This window comes from Pseudophryne corroboree, chromosome 12, assembly GCF_028390025.1.
Source record: "Pseudophryne corroboree isolate aPseCor3 chromosome 12, aPseCor3.hap2, whole genome shotgun sequence".
Classification (NCBI taxonomy): Eukaryota; Metazoa; Chordata; class Amphibia; order Anura; family Myobatrachidae; genus Pseudophryne; species Pseudophryne corroboree.
Genome location: NC_086455.1, coordinates 75764045 through 75789740, shown reverse-complemented (window position 1 = coordinate 75789740; position 25696 = coordinate 75764045). Strand labels below are relative to the sequence as shown.

The 25696-nt window shown below is 43.9% G+C and overlaps 1 protein-coding gene across 1 annotated transcript; it reads right to left on the bottom strand.

Annotated features, from left to right (window-relative positions):
* Positions 1–9602: 9602 nt before the first annotated feature.
* Positions 9603–21488, bottom strand: LOC134980216 (photoreceptor outer segment membrane glycoprotein 2-like). The gene is made up of 3 exons (XM_063946924.1): positions 20870–21488; positions 11228–11474; positions 9603–10246 (listed from the first exon to the last, which is right to left on the bottom strand). Exons 1-3 carry the CDS (start codon positions 21448–21450, stop codon positions 9980–9982), a joined length of 1095 nt encoding a protein of 364 aa, XP_063802994.1. The 5' UTR covers positions 21451–21488; the 3' UTR covers positions 9603–9979.
* Positions 21489–25696: the final 4208 nt, after the last annotated feature.

Here is a 25696-nt window from a genome sequence, read left to right as displayed (position 1 = left end):
CGGAGTGGCAAGGAACGGCTGAGGCCCTGGCCTATGTTCATGGCTAGTGGTTTAGCTTCACATGAGGATGGAAGCACTCAGCCTCTCGCTAGAAAAATGAAAAGACTCAAGCTGGCAAAAGCACCGCAAAGAACTGTGCGTTCTTCCAAATCCCAAATCCACAAGGAGAGTCCAATTGTGTCGGTTGCGATGCCTGACCTTCCCAACACTGGACGTGAAGAGCATGCGCCTTCCACCATTTGCACGCCCCCTGCAAGTGCTGGAAGGAGCACCCGCAGTCCAGTTCCTGATAGTCAGATTGAAGATGTCAGTGTTGAAGTACACCAGGATGAGGAGGATATGGGTGTTGCTGGCGCTGGGGAGGAAATTGACAAGGAGGATTCTGATGGTGAGGTGGTTTGTTTAAGTCAGGCACCCGGGGAGACACCTGTTGTCCGTGGGAGGAATAGGGCCGTTGACATGCCTGGTGAAAATACCAAAAAAATCAGCTCTTCAGTGTGGAAGTATTTCACCAGAAATGCGGACAACATTTGTCAAGCCGTGTGTTGCCTTTGTCAAGCTGTAATAAGTAGGGGTAAGGACGTTAACCACCTCGGAACATCCTCCCTTATACGTCACCTGCAGCGCATTCATAATAAGTCAGTGACAAGTTCAAAAACTTTGGGCGACAGCGGAAGCAGTCCACTGACCAGTAAATCCCTTCCTCTTGTAACCAAGCTCACGCAAACCACCCCACCAACTCCCTCAGTGTCAATTTCCTCCTTCCCCAGGAATGCCAATAGTCCTGCAGGCCATGTCACTGGCAATTCTGACGAGTCCTCTCCTGCCTGGGATTCCTCCGATGCATCCTTGCGTGTAACGCCTACTGCTGCTGGCGCTGCTGTTGTTGCTGCTGGGAGTCGATGGTCATCCCAGAGGGGAAGTCGTAAGCCCACTTTTACTACTTCCACCAAGCAATTGACTGTCCAACAGTCCTTTGCGAGGAAGATGAAATATCACAGCAGTCATCCTGTTGCAAAGCGGATAACTGAGGCCTTGACAACTATGTTGGTGTTAGACGTGCGTCCGGTATCCGCCGTTAGTTCACAGGGAACTAGACAATTTCTTGAGGTAGTGTGCCCCCGTTACCAAATACCATCTAGGTTCCACTTCTCTAGGCAGGCGATACCGAGAATGTACACGGACGTCAGAAAAAGACTCACCAGTGTCCTAAAAAATGCAGTTGTACCCAATGTCCACTTAACCACGGACATGTGGACAAGTGGAGCAGGGCAGGGTCAGGACTATATGACTGTGACAGCCCACTGGGTAGATGTATGGACTCCCGCCGCAAGAACAGCAGCGGCGGCACCAGTAGCAGCATCTCGCAAACGCCAACTCTTTCCTAGGCAGGCTACGCTTTGTATCACCGGTTTCCAGAATACGCACACAGCTGAAAACCTCTTACGGCAACTGAGGAAGATCATCGCGGAATGGCTTACCCCAATTGGACTCTCCTGTGGATTTGTGGCATCGGACAACGCCAGCAATATTGTGTGTGCATTAAATATGGGCAAATTCCAGCACGTCCCATGTTTTGCACATACCTTGAATTTGGTGGTGCAGAATTTTTTAAAAAACGACAGGGGCGTGCAAGAGATGCTGTCGGTGGCCAGAAGAATTGCGGGACACTTTCGGCGTACAGGCACCACGTGCAGAAGACTGGAGCAACACCAAAAACGCCTGAACCTGCCCTGCCATCATCTGAAGCAAGAAGTGGTAACGAGGTGGAATTCAACCCTATATATGCTTCAGAGGTTGGAGGAGCAGCAAAAGGCCATTCAAGCCTATACAATTGAGCACGATATAGGAGGTGGAATGTACCTGTCTCAAGCGCAGTGGAGAATGATTTCAACGTTGTGCAAGGTTCTGCAACCTTTTGAACTTGCCACACGTGAAGTCAGTTCAGACACTGCCAGCCTGAGTCAGGTCATTCCCCTCATCAGGCTTTTGCAGAAGAAGCTGGAGGCATTGAAGGAGGAGCTAAAAGGGAGCGATTCCGCTAGGCATGTGGGACTTGTGGATGGAGCCCTTAATTCGCTTAACAAGGATTCACGGGTGGTCAATCTGTTGAAATCAGAGCACTACATTTTGGCCACCGTGCTCGATCCTAGATTTAACACCTACCTTGGATCTCTCTTTCCGGCAGACACAAGTCTGCTGGGGTTCAAAGACCTGCTGGTGACAAAATTGTCAAGTCAAGCGGAACGCGACCTGTCAACATCTCCTCCTTCACATTCTCCCGCAACTGGGGGTGCGAGGAAAAGGCTCAGAATTCCGAGCCCACCCGCTGGCGGTGATGCAGGGCAGTCTGGAGCGACTGCTGATGCTGACATCTGGTCCGGACTGAAGGACCTGACAACGATTACGGACATGTCGTCTACTGTCACTGCATATGATTCTCTCCCCATTGAAATAATGGTGGAGGATTATATGAGTGACCGCATCCAAGTAGGCACGTCAGACAGTCCGTACTTATACTGGCAGGAAAAAGAGGCAATTTGGAGGCCCTTGCACAAACTGGCTTTATTCTACCTAAGTTGCCCTCCCACAAGTGTGTACTCCGACAGAGTGTTTAGTGCCGCCGCTCACCTTGTCAGCAATCTGCGTACGAGGTTACTTCCAGAAAATGTGGAGAAGATGATGTTCATTAAAATGAATTATAATCAATTCCTCCGTGGAGACATTGACCAGCAGCAATTGCCTCCACAAAGTACACAGGGAGCTGAGATGGTGGATTCCAGTGGGGACGAATTGATAATCTTTGAGGAGCGGGATGTACACGGTGATATATCGGAGGATGATGATGAGGTGGACATCTTGCCTCTGTAGAGCCAGTTTGTGCAAGGAGAGATTAATTGCTTCTTTTTCGGTGGGGGTCCAAACCAACCCGTCATTTCAGTCACAGTCGTGTGGCAGACCCTGTCACTGAAATGATGGGTTGGTTAAAGTGTGCATGTCCTGTTTATACAACATAAGGGTGGGTGGGAGGGCCCAAGGACAATTCCATCTTGCACCTCTTTTTTCTTTCATTTTTCTTTGCGTCATGTGCTGTTTGGGGAGTGTTTTTTGGAAGGGCCATCCTGCGTGACACTGCAGTGCCACTTCTAGATGGGCCAGGTGTTTGTGTCGGCCACTAGGGTCGCTTATCTTACTCACACAGCTACCTCATTGCACCTCTTTTTTTCTTCTTTGCGTCATGTGCTGTTTGGGGAGTGTTTTTTGGAAGGGCCATCCTGCGTGACACTGCAGTGCCACTCCTAGATGGGCCAGGTGTTTGTGTCGGCCACTAGGGTCGCTTATCTTACTCACACAGCTACCTCATTGCGCCTCTTTTTTTCTTCTTTGCGTCATGTGCTGTTTGGGGAGTGTTTTTTGGAAGGGCCATCCTGCGTGACACTGCAGTGCCACTCCTAGATGGGCCAGGTGTTTGTGTCGGCCACTAGGGTCGCTTATCTTACTCACACAGCTACCTCATTGCGCCTCTTTTTTTCTTCTTTGCGTCATGTGCTGTTTGGGGAGTGTTTTTTGGAAGGGCCATCCTGCGTGACACTGCAGTGCCACTCCTAGATGGGCCAGGTGTTTGTGTCTGCCACTAGGGTCGCTTATCTTACTCACACAGCTACCTCATTGCGCCTCTTTTTTTCTTCTTTGCGTCATGTGCTGTTTGGGGAGTGTTTTTTGGAAGGGCCATCCTGCGTGACACTGCAGTGCCACTCCTAGATGGGCCAGGTGTTTGTGTCGGCCACTAGGGTCGCTTATCTTACTCACACAGCTACCTCATTGCGCCTCTTTTTTTCTTCTTTGCGTCATGTGCTGTTTGGGGAGTGTTTTTTGGAAGGGCCATCCTGCGTGACACTGCAGTGCCACTCCTATATGGGCCAGGTGTTTGTGTCGGCCACTAGGGTCGCTTAGCTTAGTCATCCAGCGACCTCGGTGCAAATTTTAGGACTAAAAATAATATTGTGAGGTGTAAGGTGTTCAGAATAGACTGAAAATGAGTGGAAATTATGGTTTTTGAGGTTAATAATACTTTTGGATCAAAATGACCCCCAAATTCTATGATTTAAGCTGTTTTTTAGTGTTTTTTGAAAAAAACACCCGAATCCAAAACACCCGAATCCGACAAAAAAAATTCGGTGAGATTTTGCCAAAACGCGGTCGAACCCAAAACACGGCCGCGGAACCGAACCCAAAACCAAAACACAAAACCCGAAAAATTTCAAGTGCACATCTCTAATAGGCACCCATATCTCCTTCACGCAATGTATCCCTCCTCATCAGCCCATTGCTGGCGTTGCTCCTCCACATCAGGCTCCCTCCTACATGTTTGGTGGACTTGTCCTATGATCCAACCATTTTGGCGAGAGGTTATGCACATTTCTCAGACCATTCTTAAGATTCAGATCCCCTCTGACCCTGCATTCTGGTTTATTAACCACTCCAATATTCCAGTGTCCCAACACAAACATTCACTACTGCAACACTTAAGTAACGCAGCGCGTGCTGTGATCCCGGCCATGTGAAAGTCTCCCCTCCCTCCTACACGTCGGGCATGGTTCACTAAACTAGACTACTTCATGAGAATGGAAGACTTGTTCCTCTCATCGATAGGCATGTCTCGTGAATTCGACTCTACATGGCTCCCTTGGCTAGAATACAAGGCTTCCCAGGCCTACTTAGCCACTCCCTTGGACAGCAGTTAATATCCCTGTCTCTCTGTTTACATATCTCACTAAGTGGTACCTCTTACTTCTCTTGCCCCCCCTTTTTCTTTTTCTACCTTCCCACTTTTCCTTGCCTTCTAATCTGCTTTCTTTTCTTTTATTTATTTTTTTATTTTATTTTATTTTTTATGTTCCTTATGTTAAAGAACACATTGTATTGTTGGTGTACATTGCAGCCCTCTAGCAGACATAATACGATCTCCTTACGATATTTCATTAAAGTATCCCATGCTCCTCAGAAGTCATGCTCTATCCTCCTGCCCACTCGGCTTATATACCTTTGAGGGCTTTACTTTTTTCTGCTGGTTTGCTATCCCTACATTGGGCATTCGTACACTCAGATTTGTGACTACCAACTTTATATATATATTGCTGTTTCCTTTTTCTTTTCTTTTTTTTGTATTTGTGTAAAGTGTTCTCTTTGTTCACGTCTTTGAAAATCCTTAATAAAAACTGATTATACATAAAAAAAAGATGAGCAGATGGAGAAATTCCATGAAACAACACCTGGAGAACACATTCTGTAATCCAAAGGTCGTATATTATTTTAAGGATAAAATTGAACAAAAGCTCTTATCATTCAGCAATCACTGTTTAGTTTCAATTACACTGGTAGGAGTATATTTACTGAAGTGTGGCTTTATAGAAGTGGAGATGTCCATAGCAACCAATCAGATTCTATTTATCATTTATCTAGCACCTTCAAGTAGATAACTAGAATCTGGGCAACATCTCCACATATATAAACCCGCATTTTGGTAAATATACCCTTTAGAGTAAGATAGAACCGTTTCACTTCGATGACCTGGATGGTGTTAGAAATCTCTCCTTTCTCTCTCATTTCTCACCCCTGACTGTTCTCATTTACTATGTAACGGACAATTTAGTTTTCTCGCGAGAGACCCCTATTTTCTCTATTGCTCTTACAGCCTTGTCAGACTTTTATAGATTAGCTTTTGTTCAGCACTTTAGAATAATCTACTGAGGAATGTGAAAATAATGGATTGTTTTAATATTATTATTTTATTTAAGTCAACAACATGGCAAAATTAAATTTCTGTAGTTTTAAGACTGATACAACTTATTTATCACTTAATACAACGTATCTAAAGCATACACTCTATAAGATTAGGGATGGGATGTGCCGTCTGAGTTCGCCCGACGTGTGGGATACCCGTCGAACTCGGACGTTTATTTAAAGGGTCAGTGATTTTGCAAGGCATGGTTGTGCCTTGTGAATGACTGCCCCTTGAAAAAAAAGTCAGAGTTCAGATAGCAACCCGCATGTCTGGCGAACTCGAACGCCATTAAATCCCGCCCCATCTGTCCAATTTTTCTGGTTGGAGCAAAAGTCTGGTAATGTTTGAGAGCAAATGAAAATTGACCAAACACTGGAAAACATACAATTTTGTCCATTGTCTGGCTTTTGGGAGCAAATGGTTGATTGTCATTTGCTCCCATACATAACCAGATTGTTGCTCCAAGCAGAAAGATTGGACAGATAATCTTATAATGTGTATCCATCTTAGCCATACTTGCAACCTCTCGATGAATGTCAGGGAGACTTCCTGAAATAGTAGAAATCTCCCTGATTGCACCTTAAAACCATTATGTCTTGTACATTTTATATTCTTGGAAAAATTAAAATTCAGAGATATATAAATTCAAATGGGTTCATCAATGCAGTTTCCCTGCATTGGTTATAAGGGATAGTGGGGCAGATGTATTAAGCCTGGAGAAGTGACAAAGCAGTGATAAGTGGAAGGTGATAATGCACCAGACAATCATTACAGGTTTGCAAAATGACAGGAGCTGATTGGCTGGTGCATTATCACCTTCCACTTATCACTGCTTTATCACTTCTCCAGGCTTAATACATCTGCCCCAGTGATCCCTATGGCTACATGCATTTTTAAATATTGTTTCTTTTGGCCACATATTATACATGGAACCTCTTGTAAAACACAATACACGAGTAAAGGCCAGTACTCACTGGCCGATGGCAGAGAGATGTGTGCTGAGCGAACCGCTCAGCACACATCTCTCCCGGCGCTCAGCACAGCGCGATCTGTGCTGAGCGTGCGGGGGGAGACGGGGGGGCCGCTCACTTCTCCCAGCGGGTGAAGTGAGCGACCCGCTAGATTGGCCTGCATGCAGGCCAATCTAGCAGCAGCGATAGCGATGCGCGGGGCTGCGCATCGCTATCGCTAAGGGGGCTACACACGGAGCGATCGTGCTTAAAATCTAAGCAATCTAGTCAGATTGCTTAGATTTTAAGCAGCGATCGCTCCGTGAGTACCCCCCTTAAGCCCTGGAAATGATCAGTGGGTTTTCATCAAGTCGCTTTTTACTAACTACTTTGGAGCTCATTTACATTGATGTCACTTGCAGCCGCTGCGACCCGAAACATGGCAGGTAGACGTCTGCCTTTGCAGCTCTGAATCAGGCCCAGAGAGTGAAACTGAGCACTCTCTGCATGAAAATCGGTTATCTGAGTAACTGTCAGGTCACTCAGGATGGCCATGGAAATTAATGCTGCAGGGGCCAGTAAACCTGTGTTGGAAGACACAGCCACTGGGCATGGCACTCCTGCAAAACGGAGACACTACTCCGTTTTGGGAAATGATTCCCGATGCCTTCTGCACACACATTGCTGTAGGACATGGGTTTTCAACCTGTGGCTCTCCAGCTGCTGTGGAACTACACATCCCAGCATGCCCTGCCACAGTTTTGCTATTAAGGCATGCTAAAACTGAGGCAGAACATGCTAGGATGTGTAGTTCCACAGCAGCTGGAGGGCGTCAGATTGAAGATCCATGATGTAGGACCTGGGCTCAGGTGCAGCATTGCCTGATCATCCAGAAGCATGTTCTCCAGGAGCCAGACACAGCACAATCCACACACATTGCTGCGCACTTATCTTTCATGTTCCGTCAGCCCGATTACAGAGCTGCTCCTATCTGCATGGTGATGTGATATCCAACAGCGTGGACTTATTGATAGACATCTTCAATGTTACTAGTGTGTTTACCATCGGTCACAAAAATTGAAAGACACTAAAAGCTTTGTTTGCAAAACAATGTTGTCATTCAATATCCCTTCCCTAGTTAGTGGTGAATACATGTTACATATGTATTTATTGTACAGAGTAGTCCTTTAACCATGTTCACACACTAAATCCACACAGAGCAGACCCTAACAGACTGTGGTAAATCCAAGGGAACTCCAATGACTAAAGGGAGTAAACGGGGAAGATTTATGCCTCATTGAATTAAAAATAATCTTGTTTAACATACCAACAAATGCCCCATGTGGGGGAGGTTGGGGCTGTAATACTGCAAAAACCCCATTGAAATCTGGAACCAAAACATTGATAGTGCCGATGTTTCATTGTTTGATCATTATCCCTATGAAGCTGCACACAAGAAAGAAATAGCAATGATGGCCATTGATGGTTATATCTAATCCATTGTCAGAAAACCATTGATGGCTTAGGCATCAATGGCTAAGTGCTGCCCATGTCAGATAGGTGTGGCACCATCAGTGACAAAAACACTTGCCATTGATGTCAAAGCCATTTGCCATTGGCCATAGATGGTTGTAAAACCATCAATGATCAGTGGCCATCCCTACTCCACGCCCCTGCCAAATTCTGTAAGTGTATAGTCCTCCTACAGTATTTTAAGCAGTGAGTGTCCTTCAGAGCCCAATGTTTGGCCACCCTGTCCCCTTCACTACAGTAACTTGGTATGGATATTAGAAATTACCTCACTCAAAGTTCCATCAACATTATAAAAGGTCACGGAAGCACTCAGCGACATCAAACATCCTTATACAATACGGGGGACATTATTCCAGATATATATTTTGGTATCCACAGTTTGACCTTCACATTTCTGATAAATTCTATAATGTGTCTACCTTATAGAAGGAGATTATTAAATAGATGTTGTTACATCCATCTGGATTCAGTTATTTTGTAGTTTACAAAAATAAAGCAAATGGCTTAATATGGGTATTACCATCATTTACAGTACAATGCAATTACTTGTAAAACTGTTTTCATATGTTCCCCACTCAGTTTATACTAAATAAAAGAACCTACTAAAATCTATAAATTTAAAATGATGAGAATCTAAATATTCCATTAAAATGCAATTAACATTACCAGTATATACCTCCTAGAATTATTCAAGAGTGAAGTGTGCTCTAATTAACTACTACATGTACTATAGATTTGTGAAGTGGAAATTATCCCACTTAGGTGCATGGGTAATTATTAAGAACGCAATAAGATCTACAATTAAACAAGCTCCTAAATGGGTCTTACACATGTTTTACAAAATATAATAAAGTTATTGCATAAAATAAACAGAGCAGGCATTCAGCTGTGTATTGGTTGGTCCTATAGGACTAAAAAAAAAACACATAATGTACTGCTCATTTCCTATGTAAATCTCCTTAAATTATGTAGAGCTGAGAAGGTACTTGGCTGTCCAACAAATGATAAGTGGAGTGTTACTGGGTTAATGCTCATCAGACTGAGCTTGGTTCCCTAGCAAAGGGGTAAAAGTGGACGTTAGGATGTGTACAGTCATTATATCTGAGTGCAAGGGCCTGTTGGAGCCTGAGATCAGGAAATGTGGATCTTTGGAGACCAAGTTCTAACTTGAGATGTTTGCATGGTTGTAGATCCACCGACATCACACATGGTTATAATGTGTTGGATACAACATTAACACAGCTACACCTTTTTCTATGGATTTCTTATACACATGGACATGAGAAAACGTCAAAGTACTTTATCCACTAAAACGTTTCATTCACAGTACAAACTTTTTGTAGGACATAACCAGTTATGAAATATTTAAAAAGTTCATAAACTTTAATTACAATCGTAACCACCTTTCTAGCATGACCATACAATTAAATTACAGCCTTTCAACAGACCCTTCTATCCTCAACTGCCCTAATGAATTCTAACATCTGCCATCAGCTTTCTCTCTAGATTATTCCAGTCTCACTGCCATTGAATTAAAAAAAAAAATCTGCAGCCTCAGGTCAAGTGGGAAAACTAAGATCAATTCTGTTCGATTGGGAATGTTTTCCATCCACATACAGAAACCACATTTCCAAAACTTCAAAACGGGTCCATCAGAGTGCAATCTTGGTGTCTTTTATATTGGTTTTCACCAGCACCACTAGTGTTGCAATCAGCTATCAGTTGGTATGGAGTTTGGTGGAACATTGTCTGGGCCATAATCTGCTCTTGGGATGTCCACATTTGGGTCCGATATCCCAGTAAGTGTGGAAATCTGATTTGCTTTGCCGAGATTCTTGATTATTTGGATATTGTGTTTAGCAGTTTCCATGCAGCTGTTTTGCAGCAACCATCCGTGCGATTCACTCTCTGGGTCTCCCAACATCAAGACGTTTTCCATTGCAGTCTGAAGGTAACGTACGCCAGTCAGCACTGAGAGCTGAACAAACAGAGAATTAAAAGTCAATATTCAATCATATAACTGTAAATACATAGCCCCTGTTAAAGGAATTTATTGTGAAGTTGTCAATAGATATTCCTACCACACAATGAGGTAAGCACTTCACCTTAAGAAGCATCCTGTAGTGTAGTAATGGGGACAATTGTTTTTTTTTTTTTTTTACATGTCACAGCCAGTGAGCTCCATATGGTGCGTCAATGAATGACCAGATCTCCACTTACTACCTACTCCATTGGATGACGATTCAGATCTGATCGCAGCAGCAAATTTGTTAGTAGTTGGGCAAAACCATGTGCACTGCAGGGTGGCAGATATAACATGTGCAGAGAGAGTTAGATTTGGGTGGGGTGTGTTCAAACTGAACTCTAAATTGCAGTGTAAAAATAAAGCAGCTAGTATATACCCTGCACATAAACAATATAACCCACCCAAATCTAACTCTCTCTGCACATGTTATATCTGCCCCACCTGCAGTGCACATGGGGCCTAATTCAGAGTTGATCTCAGCAGCAAAGTTATCAGTTGGGCAAAACCATGTGCACTGCAGAGGCGTGGGGGGGGGGGGGGGGGGGCAGATATAGCATGTGCAGTGCCCATGGTTTTGCCATTCGCTAACAAATTTGCTGCTGCAATCAGATCTGAATTAGGCCCCTAATTTCATCTAATATGTGGTTTTCAGTTATTATTCTTTTGAACATAGTAGGAAATGTTTTCCAGTATCTGTAATGTAAATAATTATAATTTTTATGGAAAACTTGCTTTGGGCTAAGCATGGTATGTATTATCCAGTGTCACTATAACATGTCGTTATCACCCTTTGATAGAACAATACTGTATATTTGCTTTGTTGAATTTATCAATATTATAGTTCGTCTTCTCTTCTTTGTTGATGACGTGTTACTGTTCTTATCTTTCATGCAATGGAAAGTGATATCTATGAAGTCAGTGTTGCAGACTTACCTCAAAGAGCCAAATAAGAAGGACCGTCAGGCCGATAGACTGCATGAGGTTGTCAAAGTATTCCAGCAGAGCCTGCCTGCAGCCTCGCAGCCAGATGTTCAGCTCTTCTGTCAGGTAGTCATAGTTATAATGAGCAGAGTTATTAGTGATCTGAAACTGTATGCAAGGACGGGGAGAGTTTGGGTTACAGCAGCTGAACGGAACCCCATCTAATAAGTATTTTCCATCCACGTTGCTCTTGAAACGGCTGCAAGAAGAATATTAGTAGATCATTCATTTTGTATGTGCAGGTACATCATACATGCATTTTATTATTCATCATCATGCAACACTGTTCCATTTGTGTCTGTAGTTCATGGTTTATATTCACAATGGCTGCCAAGGTTCCGCATAATGATTAACGTATGGTTTTACTAAACATAAGTAAAATATAAGGGAAAATAATACTTCTACTATTGAGATAAATAAGGAAGAAGACTTAATGACACGAAAATTGAAGGAAGTGTGGAAAGGGTTGCGTCATTGTAGCCATATTCATCTTGGGGCCTAATTTCAAATGTGTCTTTATTAAGCCACCATAAATTGTTAACATTCTGAATGGTGTTCAAGAAACTGAGGGATAAATGTTTAAGCCGTGAAGAGTGATAAAGTGGAGAGAGATAAAGTGCCCACCAACAGCCCCTATCTGTCATTTTTCACACACAGCCTGTATAACAGCTAATAGCTGATTGACTTTATCTTTCTCCACTTTATCACTCTCCAATGCTTAGTACATCTCTTATTTAATCCTTAGGATCCCTCCCCAGCAATAGCCGCACGCACATGCGTGGTCAGATGACCACTCATACGGGGTCCTGAAGAAGAAGTGAAATGATCTAATTATATTTAAAAGAAGCCGCTTAACACATTGCTAATCCATGTATAAGAGGAAAAGATGAGCTGATCCCATCATGCCAGGTGGTCCTTGATGTTCTCTCACAGTTGTGAGAGACTATTTATGAGCCCTTGAGAAAGATCGGTGTTCCTGCATGACTGTGATCATTAAACCTACATACTGTGCATACATACATACATACATACATACATACATACATACATACCTACATACATGCAGTTAGAAAATTTTGTTTAATTCCTTTGCCGGTGAGGTTTTTCTATAACCCCTGTGCTGAGCCTAATTTGGCAGTTTTGGTGCTGGTCGTATTACAGCATGAATAGTAGTATTTATTGTTCCGCAGCACTACACATATTGGGGCAGATGTATTAACCTGGAGAAGGCATAAGGAAGTGATAAATCAGTGATAAGTGCAATGTGATAAAGGCACCAGCCAATCAGCTCCAATATGTAAATTAACAGTTAGGAGTTGATTGGCTGGTGTGTTTATCATCTTGCACTTATCACTGTTTTATCACTTCCTTATGCCTTCTCCATGTTAATACATCTGCCCCACTGTACCTTGGGATCTTCCAGTTTTTTTCTTTTCACTTTCAGAAAATGTAGGCAAAGCAATGCACTGGGGCCCCTACCCACCATGCAGTGGTAGGGGTGGGAAGTGCTATCAGCGGCAGCTTTGATGTTTCGGGGATGGTAGGGGGTGTTCTATCTTCTGCTCAGCAATGTAGGACCGGGAGCATTAATTTCTGCTATTTACTCTTTTACTGCACAGATGGTGGGAGGGAGAACACTAAACTGTAGATGGGGCATTGGGCTGAATGAAGGAGCCCCGGTACATGACTTACAGGGTGGTAAGGCAGGGTTTCATACACAGGGCAGGGATGGATAGTGAAATGGGCTTAATATTCATAATTTTCTGGTGGGAGGGCAGCTTGCTTGATTGCAGATATCTCCAGTTCCTGGAAATAGATTTCTTAGCGTTTATGGGGTAAAACACTAGAGAGTCCCACTTTTCAGGAGGTACTGGAGACTTGGGGATCAGAGTTCAGAAGCCAGAGCAATCCACCAACAAAAATATAACACTGATTACAAGGCGTGTGTAGATGGAGCAGGAACCAGCTACTGGAAGGCTGATTATCTCTGGTTCTGGGCATAGTAGAGACAAGCTGCCAGTGTCCACCTAAAGGGGAAAGTCCCAGCTTTTAGAGTATACCCTCAGAAAACTCTAAGTCAGAGAAAACCCAAGTATTCTGTCTGGGAAGAGCAATTAACAGGCTCAGTCGGGGACCACTGCTTTAATGTCAGATATCTCTGGTTCCCCAGGTCCGATTTTCAAAAATCTGGTACCCCTGGTAAGACCCTCAGCTATCAGCATAGGGCCCTTAGACTCCTGAGGCCCTTGGGCAAGTGCCCATTGAGTTCATATGAAAAGACGGCCCTTCCCCTTGGAAAGTATAAGATTTGGTGTTGTATTGCTGTAGGGATCACATTGCTTGAAAGAGGATATTTTTCTCAATGCATTGGAGTCCTGCTGAATATATACACACAGGCTCGTACTGGCCCACAGGGGTACAGGGGAAACCACGGGTAGGCCCCTCTGCCTGGGGGGCCCTCCTCCTCTAGGGATCAGGTTCTAGACTGTGCACTTTAATTATATATTATACATATGTTGCCTTATACTGCACAAGATTATGATGTATTCTCTACAGTACATTGCTGTCATTAATCTGGCACATTATCATGCATGCACTAGCATTAATTACTATATAAATTATCAAGTCCAGACCAGGTACTCTATAATGGTTAGCCAAACCTCTGTGGTGGCTGGCCACACCCCCTTTGGAGGCTGGTCACACCTCTTATCATGGGCCCCTACCACTGCATACTCCCAGTGGGCCCTTCATGCTCCAGTCCGACACTGTATACACAGCACACTAATAAGTATATGCATGTGATTCACTTTTCATGTGTGTAGATGATCTGAGCAGAACTCTATGCCAGAGCACAATTCTGCACATGGGAAATAGTTTGTCGACGGTTACAACGTCAGTAATTACTGTACTAGGTGGTACAAATATTATGCCAATATCGTAATACTGGAGTGGTACTAATGCTAATTCAGTGTTTTGCCATCATGTTTACAGCTATAATTAGTATTTAGTACTGTGTCGGCAATATGCTGGCCCCATAGTAGTTGTTGACATTGTGACCTATGACAAATCGTACCACTCCCGTGTAACACACCTCTATGTGATACAAAGTTTATGCCTCCAAATTGCTCATGTCTTTATTGTCCTCAATCATCCGATATTCTCTGTTTTTTATGAACTGCACTGTCAAGGAGTAACTAGAAATTAGACATTGTAGTCACTGGGCTGAGAATCGGGGGAGTTTAGGAGAAGGACCCTCCCTGTAAAACGTGTGTCACCATTCGATTCTGCTGTAAGCAACACTAGTTTGTTGAAGTGAATTATTCCCTGATCAAAACAGAATTCTGAGATTGTCAGAAAGAAAATTGTTGATGGTCTGTAGCAAAGAAATTATTATTTGTCATCTGCTGTAGACTCAGGTCTCTTCAAGCCGTTCAAGAGTCACCAGGGATGCTGAGAGTGGGGTGGCGGGTACAGTTTTCCCGGGCCCATGCCTGCCTGGGGGGAGTCCAACAGGATCCTGGGTCAGTCAGAGAAGTAGTAAAACACCCCCATTTTTGTGCCGCATTCTTTACTATACACAATATGCCAAGTGGGGCATGAGCAGCTCACATTATTGGCCATGCCCTCTCTCTAGTGCCAGGGTATGTCTGATGTTTCGGCGACCCTGCCAATCACCATTGTAAGAGTGTGGTGTACAATTTGGTGAAGTCACAAAGAGATCTACAATAACTGCTTAGAATTGCAGATTAGTCCTACACTGTATTTATGTTTGTGTACATGTCTTAGTTCTATATAAGGACCGCAGTAAACAGTGTCGCTCATAGGAAGCTACCAAAGAGATAATCACTGGTCTCCAAAGAAGAAGATCTCAGTCTCACCAGAGACCACCCAGATGATACAAAATGTTATTGAAAGAACACATGGACAGATACATCTATTTGGGCATAGTGGAATATTTTGGACCTAGCCTTGCATCCACCCAAGTGACCTTTTCCAACAATGCTGCATTAATCTGGTGATATCAGAGTTTGGGGTCTGCAGTGCATCACCAGGGCTCCCAGTTCTAAGGCCATGGTTCGATTCCAATCAGGGCTCTATATATCTGAAATTTGTGGGTGCTATATATCAAATAATACTAATAGCTTAATGGGTTTCTAATTAAATGGACACTAAAATTTAAACTGTAGATTAAAAAACAAATGATCTGTAAAGCACTGCTTCGTATGTTGGAACTATATAAATAAAGCATGGTAAACAATAATAATAATAATAATAATAATAATGTACAGGATACACGTGTATATTAAAGTCATGGATCAAGTAATTGCTGGTGAAAAGAGATGTCACAAGCAGAGGCGCTTTAAGAGAGGAGGGGTTCCATGTGCACTCTTCGATTGGGCTCCCTCCCCTCTGGTGGTGCAGGAGACACCTGCATTGTGCCAGAGTCTACTGCACATGCGCAGGTCTCCGAGAAAATGGCTCCCATGCCTTGTTCCCAGGGACATCTCTAATGCGCATGCATGAGTGATATTTGCAGCTGTGCAGCCAGCACTGGGCTGACAGAATAGTGAGTATAATTAAATGGGTGCAGGGTGCACCCATTAAAGATACGCCAGTGGTCACAAGTAACAAAAGTTGCATATTTCTTTTTACAGGCCCTATGAGTGTTTTGTTTGTGCTCAAATTGTTAACCCTTATAACTCGTTCTATAAACTGGAAAAAATCCCTGAGATCATTCCATCTGCACTCTTATGTTGAATGTGGAAGCTAATATAAATCTTGTTTCAACTTGCAACTTTAGGTGAGTACTGGGACCTTTTCTCTAAGTAATTGGGCCTTTTTTCATAAAAAACAAACAAATAAACAAACAAACAAACCAATTTCTTTTTACCCTATTGATTTCTGTTATGTCCTAGAGGATACTGGGGTCCACATTAGTACCATAGGGTATAGACGAGTCCACTAGAAGCCTTAGGCACTTTAAGAAATCAATAGTGTGCACTGGCTCCTCCCTCTATGCCCCTGCTACCAGACTCAGTTTGGAAAATGTGCCCGGAGGAGCCGGTCACGCTCGGGGAAGCTCCTGAAGAGTTTTCTGCATTTATTTTCTAGTTTGTTATTTTCAGGCAGCTCTGGCTGGCACCTGACTGCCTGCTTCATGGGTCTTAGGGAAGAGAATGGCCCAACTTCCTTTAAGAGTTAATGGTCCCATTTCTCTGCTGACAGGACACTGAGCTCCTGAGGGAGTCACTTGCAAGCCCCACCCCGGTTAGCGGGTCACCGGCGAGAATGGCGGCATCAGGGTAGGAGCACAGTGCGAACATGCAGGCTGCGCTCCGGGAGGCTCAGAAGACATGCGGCTGGTGTGTCCCGCCATGACGCAGGCGCTGAACCCCCCATAATGCTTACCCATGCTGGCTACTGCCTTAACACGGGTTCTAACCCTAAGTTAAGCACATGTAAGACCTCAGGCAAGGATACAAAACCGGGAAGCCGCGTGCCATTACAGGGGCGGGGCTTCACTATGAGCGGATCCAGCAGCTCACCAGTGCCATTTTCCCACTGCAGCTTACACTGGCAGCATCGCAGGGAAGCACAGCTCCTCTCCATTGACTCCACGTGTTCCTCAATGGTACCAAGGGGTCTTAGATAGGGGGGGGGGGGGGGGGGGTTGTGTAGTGGTATACTGAGCCCTATTGAAGGACTTAGTGTGGCGACCCAGCTGAGTTTTACTTGGCTATAAAGGTGTAGTGTGGCTGGCTCATTTTTCTCTATGTCTCCCTGGGGGCTCTGTGTGGGTTAAAACTGTGTTTTCACTGTGTGTGTGTGTGTGTGTGTGTGTGTGTGTGTGTGTGTGTGTGTGTGTGTGTCCCTTCATGTTACAATGATCAGGGACTGTGTTTCATGCACAGCAGAGTGTCTGTCCTCTCCAGGTGATTCGCTACCATGTACACAAGGCAGTTTCCATTCTCAGGCTAGTGGGTCTGAACCCCCATGGTTAGATTCCATCAAGGGGATGATATCAAATATTTCTACAAACTTAGCCCAGAATGAAAAAGAGACGCAATACTTAAGACATGTATGACCTCATAAATAGAGATCCAGTCCCCATAGCGGCGCCTCAGACCCTTACACTTTGCCCGCAGAAGCGTACTCTAGCCCAAATCATGCAGGCTGATACTGATGATGATAAATCAGATGCAGTGGAGGGTGAGGTGGACGCTAGAGGGGGCCCTGTCACAAGGAATACAGGCCCTGATAGGAGCTATTAGGGATGTCCTGCACATTCCTGACAAAGTGGCGGAGGTAGTAGAGGAGTCTTATTATAATGTAAAAAAGAAATCCTCTGCTACATTCCCAGCACCAAAGGAATTGAATGCTTTATTTGAGGAAACTTGGGCAACTCCTGACAAAAAGTTTCAGATCCCTAAGAGATTGATTGCTTTCTTCCCCTTTTCTCTGGAGGATAGGAAGAAAGGGGAAAACCCATTGGTTGTGGACGCATCGGTCTCTAGGTTGTTACGTAAGAAAGTCTTACCCATTCCTGGGGCAGCATCCTTAAAGGACATGGCTGACCGCAAGATTGAGACCACTCTCAAATCCTTATACACAGCTGCGGGGGTGGCCCAGCGACCTACTATTGCTTGTGCATGGATCACTAGGGCCATTGCAAAATGGTCTGGTAATCTAATAGATGGGTTAGATTCCTTACCCAGGGGGGAGATAATTTTGCTTCTACAGCATATTCAGGACTCTGCAAACTTTATAGTGGAGGCCATAAAGGAAATTGGTTTGCTTAACGCACGCACAACTGCTATGGCAGTCTCCGCATGCAGGGGCTTGTGGCTGTGCCAATGGACTGCGGATGCGGATTCACGGAAAGGCATGGAAGGCCTACTGTTCAAAGGTGAGGCCCTTTTTGGAGATGAATTGGATGCATGGATATCCAAGGCAACAGCGGGTAAGTCTACATACCTTACTTCCACAGCACCCCCAGCTAGAAAAACCTACTCTGCCCCAACTCTGCAGTCCTTTCAGACAGCGAAGTTTAAAGGCAGACCCAAAGGTTCTTCTACAGTCTTCAAAAGCAATAAAGGTAAATCCAGAAAACCAGCAGCTGCAGGTTCTCGGGAACAGACCTCCGGGTCTGCTTCCTCAAAGCCTTCAGCATGACGGTGGACCGCACTGCCTGGAAGACAGGCAGGTGGGAGCTCGGTTACGTTATTTCAGACTCGTGTGGACAACATCTTGCCAGGATCCCTGAGTGAAAGACCTTATCGCCCAGGGATGCAGACTGGAGTTTCAGGAACTCCTACCTCACAGATTCTTAAAATCAGGCTTACCAGCTTCTCCAGAGTCCTTAACACGTCGGTGAGGAATTCCACAAATAGACATGATGGCCTCTAGTCTCAACAAGAAGCTCAAGCGGTAATGTTCCAGGTCGAGGGACCCAAAAGCAGTGGCGGTGGATGCTCTGGTGACTCCATGGGTCTACCAGATGGTTTACGTGTTCCCACCTCTTCCATTGATCCCAAGAATTCTCAAAAGAATAAAAAGGGAAAAGGTTCAAGCAATTCTCATTGCTCCGGATTGGCCAAGAAGGGCCTGGTACAAGGATCTACTGGAGATGCTCCTAGAGGACCCGTGGCCTCTGCCTCTTCGAGAGAGTCTTCTATAACAGGGACCATTTGTCTATCAATGCTTACCACAGCTATGTTTGACGGCATTCTGGACAGGGTTATTCCAACCCTGATCCAAGCCAGGAAAGGGGTAATGTCTAAACATTACCACCGTATTTGGAAAAAAATATGTCTCCTGGTGTGAAAACAGGAAATTTCCTGCACTGGAATTTCAACTGGGACGTTTTCTTCTTTTTCTACAGTCAGGTGTGGATGTGGACCTACGTTTAGGCTCCTTGAAAGTCCAGATTTCGGCCTTGTCCATTTTTATCCAGAAACAATTGGCTTCCCTCCCTGAGGTTCAGATGTTCTTGAAGGGTGTTCTGCACGTCCAACCGCCCTTTGTGCCTCCCACGGCACCTTGGGATCTTAACGTGGTGTTGCAGTTTCTACAATCGGATTGGTTTGAGCCTTTACAGGAGGTTGACGTAATATTTCCTACGTGGAAGTCTGTTACACTGTTGGCCTTAGCTTCAGCAAGGCGTGTGTCGGAAACTGGGGGCGTTGTCTCACAAAAGCCCCTATTTTATTTTTCATGAAGATAGAGCTGAACTCCGAACTCGTCAGCAATTTCTTCCTAAGGTGGTGTCTGCGTTTCATATCAACCAACCTATTGTGGTACTGGTGCTTACTGACACCTCTGCTACCTCAAAGTCCTTGGATGTTGTGAGGGCTTTGAAGAGCTATGTGAAGCGGATAGCTTTCACAGAAAATCTGACTCGCTGTTTGTTCTCTATGATCCCAAGAAAAGTGGGTGTCCTGCTTCAAAGCAGTCTATTGCTCACTGGATCAGGCTTACTATCCAACAGGCTTATTCTACGGCAGGTTTGCTGGTTCCTAAAGTACAGTCCCACTCTACTCAGTTGGTGGGTTCTTCCTGGGCGGCTGTCCGGGGTGTCTCGGCTTTACAGCTCTGCCGAGCAGCTACTTGGTCAGGTTTGAACACATTTGCTACGTTTTACAAGTTCGATACTTTGGCCTCTGGGGACCTTCAGTTTGGTCAATCAGTTCTGCAGGAACCTCAGCACTCTCCCACCTGGTTTGGGGGCTTTGGTACATCACCATGGTACTAATGTGGACCCCAGTATCCTCTAGGACGCAAGAGAAAATAGGATTTTAATTACCTACCGGTAAATCCTTTTCTCGTAGTCCGTAGAGGATACTAGGCGCCCGCCCAGTGTTTAGTGTTTCCTGAACAGTTACAGTACTTCGTTAAGTCATGTTGTTGGTTCAGCTGTTGCTGTTCCTGTACTAGTTTGGTTAGCTTGGCTTTCCTCTTGTTTGTGTGTGCTGGTTCGTATCTCACCACTGTTCTGTTACATCCTTCCTCAGGATATGTCCGTCTCCTCGGGCACAGTTTCTAGACTGAGTCTGGTAGAAGGGGCATAGAGGGAGGAGCCAGTGCACACTATTGATTTCTTAAAGTGCCCAAGCCTCCTAGTGGACCCATCTATAACCCATGGTACTAATGTGGACCCCAGTATCCTCTACAGACTACGAGAAAAGGATTTACCGGTAGGTAATTACAATCCTATTTTTAACAATATACATGCAGTTCAAACCAATGCTGGTCACACAAATTAAGATCCAGTTGGGTCTATGTTCAACATGGCGGCACACATTCTTTGTCCATATTAGAAAGTTACTGTGTGGCTATAAGGTCTATTTGCAAAAATTATAGCAAACATAGACATAGCTACAGTGTTCTTCAGATCATTTGTCAGGTAAAAATGAATGGATGAACTTCAGTCTTTCCTTCCCAAATGTATTGGTCAGGGAAGTCAACACAAGCAGCAAATTCTGGTCAATTTGGTCTAAGTTGGCCAAATGGTCAACACAATTGACTTGTGTAGCCACCTTAATACAGGAATACAAATATTTTTAAAGAGATCAATTACTATCCTAAAGTACTTACTCTGTGATCTCCTTGGAACTCATGTCCAGATAACGTATAGATATCCACTGAATCTCAAACCAGTCCCTGAAGCCATTGTTGCCACAACACTGGTACTCGATCTGGAGAAGGTCTATTGTAGATTTTAAGAAACAGCGTCCAGGGATGTCTGTGTCCTTATAATACTTCAAGGCATCTTTGAGTCCACGGTATAGAGCAGACTCCAGCTCATTTCTCATAGTATAGCACATGATGGCTCCTGCAAAGACGCAGAATGTAAAGAAGAAGGTGCAGATGATGTACGGCAACATGAAGAGTTTCCATCTGGAGAACTTGTTGACATCCAAACTATCATAGCAGATCTTTCCTCCAAAGAAGTTTATTATACAAGCAATGATGCCTACAGCAATGAGCATGTTAGGGACCGAGTGTATGTCCCCACTTATCATCAACTCGCTGCGTTTCTTGATTTCAATTTTTAGAAAGAGACCAAGGCCGAAGATGATGAGTCCGGTAACCACAGAGATCCAATTAAGTATCCACAGGACTTGAGCTAATTTTCCCCTTCTCGTCTTCGTGAATTTCACTTTAAGAACTGCCATAGTGCAAAACAGAAAGGGAGGGCCGCAACACGGTAGATTTCTTACTATTGAAACATAATGATAGAAATTAATTTTGGATCATTATCCTTGAATGTTAAAACATTTATGAATTTTGCCCATACTTTAGTATTCACCCTCAGTGTTCCCGTCAGGTAGAAGTCCCTCCCCACTCACTTTCAGCCATATACCATAACATTTTACCAGTAAATACTGTATTTTGTGCTGAAGTATAGTAGACAGACAGCACTACTTACAGAATGTATGGAGAGTTCCACATGAAAATATTTTCATTCCATATTGAAATAGGAATTTCCAAACCTCACTTTTGGCCTAATGTACTTTTTATTACAATTATTTTTAACCTATTATCAAGTGTCCTTTTTATAAAACACTTTGCAACTATCAGCTATATTAGTTGCTTTCCTATGCACAAGTTACTCCTCAATCAGAGCCATTCTATACATGTTACTGCAAGCTACTATGCTATAATTAAATATCATCCATTTGCTTGTACCACTGGCTGCCACCCATGTGGCCATTATCAATCTATAACCAGAAACAGATCTGAATTGAGAATAGTTTCATGAAACTTTTGTAGCAGATATCTAGAAAAGTTTTCTTCCTGTCCAACATTTCCTGAGGGTCACTGAGATCCATCATATCAAGAAAACTGCAAGCTCCCAATAACTGTTGCAGTCTGACGTAGGAAGTGCAACTCTGGAATCACACAGAACCTGGAGCCAAAAGTGCAATCTCACAATCTGTGGCTGCTGACTAAAACCTTCACAATCAGAAGTTTAATAGCGGTTCTAGGTATCCAAATTGATGGACATCACTCAACTGTTCTGGAGAGAGGCCATAATACAAGCTACAAGTATCCTATATGATAAAGAGCACATCCATAAAGTAACACCAGAGGGGATGTCAAAAAAAACTCACTGAGATGCCATTGTTTAATTAGTGTCTGGTGCGCAACCTATGATAGCTTATATTCATTTAATATCTGGTATGCAGTCTATACAGTGATTCCAACTGATATCTTCTCCACTTTACATACAGTATTACATTATATTGCTCATTATCTCCTTTGTACTTGTATGAGTATAAACCAGGTCCCTGGAAAAAATAGACCCTAAATCCCTTATCATAAAATCAGATAAGCCTGCATTATATAACCTTCAGTACACATATCCATCACCTTCTGCCTAAATCCACCTATGTATTCACCTACTACACTATCAGGCAGGTTTCTTTTTACCACTTTTGCACTATGCACCATTTAAATGTATTTGTGCATGAGTTGTGAAACATATGACATAACTTACTCCTCACTGAGAACAATTCTATGCATGTTGCTGCAAGCTGCTATACTCTGTATAATTAAATATCCATTTACTGGGTGCCACCCAACCCAAGTCCTCACTATCAATCTATAACCGGGAACAGCTCTGAATTGAGCGTAGTTTTATGAAACTAGAAGATATCTATCAAATCTGTATTCCCTTCCAGTTCGATAAGTAATATATCTATGGTGCATTGCTTCTAGTCTAACATTAATAAAAATGAATAGCTCCCACAGCATTCAGAATACATGACAAATTAGTGACAGAATAATCTATTACATTTTACCAGCATTGTGTTTTAAAATGAGCAATCCTGTGCCGTGGAAAGATTTGATAACTTAAATATCCAGCCAGAGTTTCTCTTGTAGAAAATATTATTTTTAATAATATTTTTTTCCCCTGTTGTTGTGTTCAGTGCTTATAATGAAAAGCTGCAATTTAGTGATAACCATTAGGATAAACAAATATATCTGTAAATAACCGCAAAAAAATAAATATAACAAAAACTAGCGGTCATATATATTATTATATTACACTAGAAAGATATCAGTGTAATGGCATAGACCCTACTTCATGCAAATGTCACCCTGCTATACACTTTTTGAGAAATATTTGCACTAAAACATTTACCTGTGATGTATTGCTCCACATGCAGTGCCCCTCTGTTACATATAATCCACAGAATACAGTTCAGAAAAGGTGATTGAATGGTAGTGGTTGTAAACTCCAGTGGTACCTGGGAATTTGGGGTAAAGAAGTCTCTTTTCCTCCAGGAGTTAGAAGACACAGGACAGAGGATTTGCAGTATGAAGACTCCAAGAGTCTGACTGCTGTAATCCTTGCTGTACTAATTACGGCTTACAGATTTAATTGTGCCCCTTATGGTAGATGCTGAAAAGCACTTTATTAAATAGGATGTAGTGCTGTAGCTTAGCATATGGTATGACATTCTACAGTACCGCCCTGGGCAGCTGCCCCTCTTCCTAAGCCCTATTCGGCCCTGGTTAGATGCCACATATTGTAGAAGAGTCCTGAAATTCCCTTGGGACGTTACAGCACATTCAGGTAAAGAAGATATTTAAGATATGGTCTCATTTTCCTACACAAAGAAGAAGGGCAGTTAAAGGACATTCCAACCAAACTCTTTCACCCTACTTCTGAAGAGGATGAATTATAGCAGATAAAAGGTTGATGTAGACAAAAAGTTGACATATGAAAGGTTGACACTGGAAAAGGTCGACAGTCAAAATGTCAAGATGACAATGGTTGACACTATTTTGCATTTTTGGGATTAGTGAGGAAAGTTTTTCCATCTAAGACCACCATTTGTAGAAGCGCACTGGCAGAGGGGGAGGCACTGCAAGTGGTGGTGGTGGTGGGGGGGGTGGAGCGGCACTGGTAGAGGTAGAAGAAGACACTGGTGAAGGAGGCCCTGACACCAGGAAAGCACTGGCAGAGGGGGAGGCATTGGCAAAGGGGGGATACACTGGCAGAAGGCATGAACTCTGGAAGGGGGAGCCCTAGCAGACAGTGGTTAGTTACTGGTGGAGGGACTGACAGGGAGGCACTGGCAAAGGATGGGGGAAGCACTAGCAGTGGACAGGGTGGAGGCACTGGTAGAGGTGGGAGGCACTGGCGGAAGGGCTGCACTGGCAGAGAAAGGGAGGCACTGGCAGAGGAAGAAAGGCACTGGCAGAGGGGGGAGGCACTGAAACTGTCTTCAAGACTGCTGCAAATGTACTAATTTCTTGGAATTCTTTCCTTTTCCTCTGGATTCTTCTGCATCTTCTTGTCCTTGGTGCTCATGGTGGGAGCGGAGGACCCCTTCCATAGCTGCCTCCCACGGCTGGTGGATCCATACTGTCGACTCACACTCTCTGGAGACCTTGCTCAGAGGCTGACGGGGACTGCTGAACCACTCTGCAGCCGCAGTGGTAGCTGTAATCCCGTGGCTGCTGCCTGTATGTGAGCTGCTGCTGGAGGAGACTGTAATCCACACAATTAGCCTAATTCAGACCTGATCGCTAGGCTGCATTTTCATACAGCCTGCGATCAGTTCTAAATTGCGCATGCGTATGCACCGCAATGCGCAGGAGTGTCGAACAGGTACAAAGCGGATTACCGCTCAGCGATGGGTTTGTGCAAAGAATCCATTCGCACGGGCATTCGCAAGGATATTGACAGGAAGAAGGCGTTTGTGGTTGGCAACTGACCATTTTCTGGGAGTGGTTGGAAAAACGCAGGCGTTCCCAAGCATTTGTAGGGGTGGTTCCTGACGTCAATTGCGGCCCTGGACAGGCTGATGTGATCGCAGCGACTGAGTTAGTCCTGGGCTGTTCAGAGACTGCACAAGATCTGTTTGTGCAGCTCTGCTACACATGCGTTCGCACACTTGCACAGCTGAAATACACTCCCCTGTAAGCGGCGACTATATGATTGCAGCAGTGCAAAAATCGCTTGCTAGTGATCAGGCCTGAATTAGGCCCAATGTTCCCAAATAGCTGAGGAAATTAGTATCATCTTTTTCCATGAAGTACAGTTTCCAGCCAAAGTGCAAGTCCGATTAAAGCTGGATCCACGCTTTTTGGTTGGAGCAAAAATCTGGTAATGTATGGGAGAAAATGACAATCAACCATTTGCTCCTAAAGGCCAAAAAAAAAAAAATTACAATAATGGTCATTCAGATAAATTGGTTAAATTAAATGGATTTAACCAATTTGTCTGAACGGCCATTTTTGGAATGAAAGAGTTCACTCTGCGCTAATTAGATAATTGACGGCTTAGAGAGATGAGTGCAGACACATGTAATCATAAAAATTATTATTTAATATATAGTTTGCACAAAACAGTGCATGTTAAACCGCAACGTCCATTTTTGCCTGTATTCTAGTGTTTGTGAGCAA

What these genes read in the sequence shown, in the direction of transcription:
- LOC134980216 (XM_063946924.1), bottom strand. Translation starts at nt 21,450, where the DNA reads ATGGCAGTTCTTAAAGTGAAATTCACGAAGACGAGAAGGGGAAAATTA. An exon ending in AGTTCCAAGGAGATCACAGA is followed by an intron (nt 11,475 to 20,869) that starts GTAAGTACTTTA and finishes TTCTTCTTGCAG; the next exon opens with CCGTTTCAAGAGCAACGTGG. An exon ending in TTCTTATTTGGCTCTTTGAG is followed by an intron (nt 10,247 to 11,227) that starts GTAAGTCTGCAA and finishes CTGTTTGTTCAG; the next exon opens with CTCTCAGTGCTGACTGGCGT.